A 5,017-nucleotide genomic window follows, 5' to 3' on the forward strand; every position below is an offset into this window, starting at 1 on the left:
GATAAAAATATTATATGATATAAAAAAAGATTTTATATTATTTTTTGATATCTTATATGATTTCTTGATAATTACTATGATATTACATTGCTTATTATGACTTCTTGTATTAGTAATATTACTTTTTATTCTATTAGCACAAAAAAAGCTCCATTTCAACCTACCTAATGTATTAACTTTGTTTAACTACCAAAGAAGCTATTATAATAAAGGATCTACAAAAAAAAAGAAAAAATTAATAGAGAGAAAAACATACCTAATGGATATGATATATTGTCTTAAAATAAAATAGGCAAGATGTTAGCAATAATCTCAAACGCATACTGCTTGCTATAGAAAAAATTTTGGACACCTCAATTCATAGACAGAAGTTGAATGAAACGAGAAAGAAGAGAGAAAAAAAGCAGCTTTCGTAATGGCAAAGCATGAGCAAAATAAAATTTAAGAAGATATTTTGGAGGGAAATGATATTTTTATCGGTTTTAAATTTTTAAAAAATTAAGCTATATTAAATTTCTGCAACATTAAAACTGGTGCAGCTCTCATAATTAATTGCGATACCAGACGACCCAATTAACAAAAAGGAATGGCATTTCCTCTGAACTATGTGGCCCAATCCGTTCAAGAGGTGCGCTCCATCTCAATTTTTGTCCACCGGTGCACGGAGAATTTCTTGATATATATATATAGAGAGAGAGAGAGAGAGTAGTAGTAGCAGTAAAACTAATATTTTTGTTGTCCAGCGGAGTGGACCAACTATTGCGTATTCTTTTTTCCCACCCAGTTGGGCCTCGGAAGGCGTGCTGAACTTGTTGGCACTAGCTGCTAAATGACAACCTAAAATCTCTTTGGTTCCCGTGAGTCGTTTTTTTTTTTTTTTTTTTTTTTTTGGTGCGCTGAGAAGATTCGTGAGTCGGGATGTTAAAGTCCACATCTATCGGCAGTTTCCTACCACAAAACTCACGAGCCAGCTTACCCAATCAAAACACGCCATGTGTAAACCTCAGCGAAGGAAATCCTGCTCGAGGTCACCATGAAGATAAGGCAAAGATAAGGCCCCATGATTTAGAACCGTCAGATAGATCTCCATCTCCCCACCACCAATCCGATCTCCCCTCCCCAAGATAACCCAGCCACCCTACCAACCCACCACACGCTCCAAATCTCAATAGAAGGGAGCCCAACGACACCACCACTAAACTCCTTCTCACTTCTCATTTGGTGAAGAGAGAAAACAAAAAGAAGAGAGCAGCAGAAGAAGTAAGAAATGGCCTCCACAGCCGCGGCCACCTCCCCGTTTCTGGGCGCCCGGCTGCCCGACTCCCACCCGGCCAAGACCGGGGGCCGGTTCCAGGCCCGGTTCGGGTTCGGTGGCGCGAAGAAGACCGCGGCCAAGAAGAAGTCGCCCGGCTCGGACCGGCCGCTCTGGTTCCGGGCGCCAAGGCCCCGGAGTGGCTGGACGGTTCGCTGGTGGGGGACTACGGATTCGACCCGTTCGGGCTGGGGAAACCGGCCGAGTACCTCCAGTTCGATCTCGATTCTCTGGACCAGAACCTTGCCAAGAACCAGGCCGGGGAGGTGATCGGAACCCGGTTCGAGAACGCGGACGTGAAGTCGACCCCGCTGCAGCCCTACACGGAGGTGTTCGGGCTCCAGCGGTTCCGTGAGTGCGAGCTCATCCATGGGCGGTGGGCGATGCTGGCCACGCTTGGCGCGCTCGCGGTCGAGGGGCTCACTGGCGTAACGTGGCAGGATGCTGGAAAGGTGAGACACCTACCCTTCATTCGGATGACGGAGAGAATTCCCATTCTCTTGTTAATTCAAGTTATGTATTAGAATATAATCAATTTTATGTTAATTATTAGATATAATTGATATTATTTTTAGTTTGGTTTTCCTTTGTTAAAAAATTAGGATGCATTTGATTATATTTTTTATTTTTAAAAAATATTTTTTATTTTTACTATTGAGTAAAATAAAAAATAAAAAATATATTTGATAAATACGTTGCTATAAAGCAAAAAGCAACATTTAAGACAGCAGGTGAAGAGCTCGATGAGAAAAAAAGTTTAGAAAAGGAGGGAGAAAGGGGTGGGGAGGTGAAGAGCTCGACGAAGAAAAAGATTCAGACTCTACTTTTTGGTTTGGTGTTTTAGATGTGTGGAAGCAAAAAAAAAAAAAACAAGATAGCAAATTTTAAAAAGCAAAAAATTTTTGCTTTGCATATAAAATAATTATTTTGATTTTTGATTTTTTCTTTTCATGATGTTACCAAACATTGTTTTTTAATTTTTACTTTTTAAAAATCAAAAAGTAAAAAAAATACTTTTTTAATGGCTAACCAAATGCACCTTTAGTTTTAGTTTCACTATTTATATTTTTTTAGTTCATAATTTTGTTATTTATTATTTTAATTAATTCTTTTATTAATTTTAAAATTTATCTAATATACTTTTTATCTTTTGTGTTCGATCTTATTCTGTAATTTAAATTTCCATTTTTACCTTTCTTTAATATGATATCATTAATATTACTTCCATTTTATATTAGTAATTATCATTTTAGTAATAACATGATTTAATAAATATTTTGTATTGTAGTTTTATTTTCAATAAAATCTTTTAGTTTTTATTATTTATTTCTTTTTATTTATTTATTTTTATTTTAGTTATTTATTTTTGTCAACTTTTAGTATTTATCCAAGATATTTTTATCTTTTCTATACAATAACATTTAAAAATTTATGTTTATATTTATATTTTTTCTTTCGCATGCATTTTATAATGCCCATTTGCTAGTATATAAGGTAAATATTTGATATTTTATGATCATTGATAATTGATTCATATAAAATTATCATTTGTTATTATTTTAGTTCATAAATATTGTTAATTAGATCATACCAAAAATACTGTTCATTTCCATTTTCATGAGACCGACCAAATATTTCGTTTATGTATTGAGTAGGAACTGTGACTCTAAATAAATCGTGTTTGTCTCTTTGAAGTTGGAATCCCCCTTTACGTTCCTCATTCAGTGAACCAAATGTGGCGTTAGTCGTTCCACACTCCAGGATGATGGAATTGGGCCAGTCATAAGACCAAGTCCAGGGCCCAAGGGCCAACAAGGCCCAACCTAACACTGCATTAGTGACCCACTTAAGACTGATTTAATCCTATGAGTTTATTTGATGCAATGACTTCTTATCCATATGATGCATGAGTGAGAAATAAGAGATTATATCGGTTACACCAGTTGAGTGCATTTGAAGTCCAACCAGCTGGTTTCAGATCTGATCCGTATTCAAACCTGAGAACCATGTCAAGTATAAATTTGGGAAAATTGGTCCAGACATGTTTGGTCCTGACAGATTCGTTAGATCCGATTGGTAGTCATTAAAAATCCAGAACTAGCACCTTCTGAACTTAGACCTAAGACAAAACCTGAGGGGCACAGTGACACATGGAATGGATTGAGTCAATGTCTAAATCTTGGACTCAAAAATGATAAGTTTAGCTGCATCTGGCCCAACAGATTGGCCTATGGTGTTAGTGAAGCACTCCAAAATTGCCTATGACACTCTTTTTTTTTTTTTGATGAAACCTTATAATAGAAAAGTGGGGGGAAAAACAGAACAAAGCACTGCCCAACTTATTGGAATAGGCGCAATATTTTTGGATGAATCAGCTACCGAGATCACTAGCTTGAATTTTGTATCAATAATTTAAGTTAAAATCTTCTTAGAGCAACTCAAAAAAGCTCAACTGATCAGTTTTCTAGCAGTTTGGGGTCCCATATCTACTCCTAAAATCTCCAAGATTTTAGAAATGCCCTGCAACTGTACCATGTGTATCTATTTTATAAAATTAACATTAAATTTCGTGATATAATAGAATATTCAGCTTTCTTCATATTCTTAGATAATGGAAATGATTCAATCTTCCAAATTTGATACTGCCATTTGATGTTTTTTCTTTTTTTTCCCCATCTCTACAATAATTTTCACGAGTTCAGCATTCCATAAAAATTTGCTCCTCGGGAATATTTGGAATCCAGGAAAAGGTGAAGTCTCTACCAAATTTCAAAACAGTGATCGATTAAAAACAAGACTAACGGATGCAAAAATAGTTGATAAACAGTGATAACACTATAGATGACAGTGATAACTTCGGAGCATTTCACAAATAAGATATTACAATATTTTAAGAACCAAAACACTGGCTTGAAATCTTTCAGGTAGAGCTGGAGAATGGGTCCTCTTATCTCGGCCAACCACTCCCTTTCTCCATGACTACACTGATATGGATTGAGGTGCTTGTGATCGGCTACATCGAGTTCCAGAGGAACGCCGAGCTCGACCCCGAGAAGAGGCTGTACCCAGGTGGCAAGTTCTTCGATCCCCTCGGCCTTGCGTCTGACCCTGAGAAGAAGGCCACTCTGCAGCTCGCCGAGATCAAGCACGCCCGTCTCGCCATGGTTGCCGCCCTGGGCTTTGCCGTCCAAGCTGCTGCCACCGGGAAGGGTCCCCTCAACAACTGGGTTACCCATCTTAATGATCCACTTCACACCACCATCTTCGATACCTTCTCCTCCTCCTCTTAAGGTTCTAATTAATGCTCTTCTTCTCCATCCACTTGTATTCCCTTCGTTGTAATTTTTGTGAGGTTGTCAAGTTTGTGACTGCATGATCCGTGTCACCTTGTAAATCTTATATTTTCAGACCTGAAGAACGCTTAATTCCAGATGATATGGTATAAATATCTTCAGATAATTAAATGCTTGTTTAAACGTGCTTAAAGTCTTGCATGTAATACATGTGTACATATATTTGTTTATTTAGTTATACTGTTCTAGATAATCTTAGAATCAATATTAGAACTCAACAATGTGCCTTGTCAATATCTATGCATGTAGATGACATTGAAGAAGAAATGCAAAACAAAGAGGGAAGATGAAATCTATATTATTTATGACATTGAAGAAGAACTGCAAAACAAAGAGGGACGATGGCATTGTG

The 5,017-nt window shown here is 37.1% G+C and overlaps 1 protein-coding gene across 1 annotated transcript; it reads left to right on the plus strand.

Annotated features, from left to right (window-relative positions):
- Window positions 1-1,119: 1,119 nt before the first annotated feature.
- Window positions 1,120-4,788, plus strand: LOC105046981 (chlorophyll a-b binding protein CP29.2, chloroplastic). Its single transcript, XM_010925741.4, is given in 3 exon segments — window positions 1,120-1,427; window positions 1,430-1,764; window positions 4,237-4,788. Coding segments are annotated over 3 exon segments (861 nt in total). The 5' UTR covers window positions 1,120-1,267; the 3' UTR covers window positions 4,603-4,788.
- The last annotated feature ends 229 nt before the right edge of the window (window positions 4,789-5,017 follow it).

Source organism: Elaeis guineensis, chromosome 6 (genome assembly GCF_000442705.2).
Source record: "Elaeis guineensis isolate ETL-2024a chromosome 6, EG11, whole genome shotgun sequence".
NCBI lineage: Eukaryota > Viridiplantae > Streptophyta > Magnoliopsida > Arecales > Arecaceae > Elaeis > Elaeis guineensis.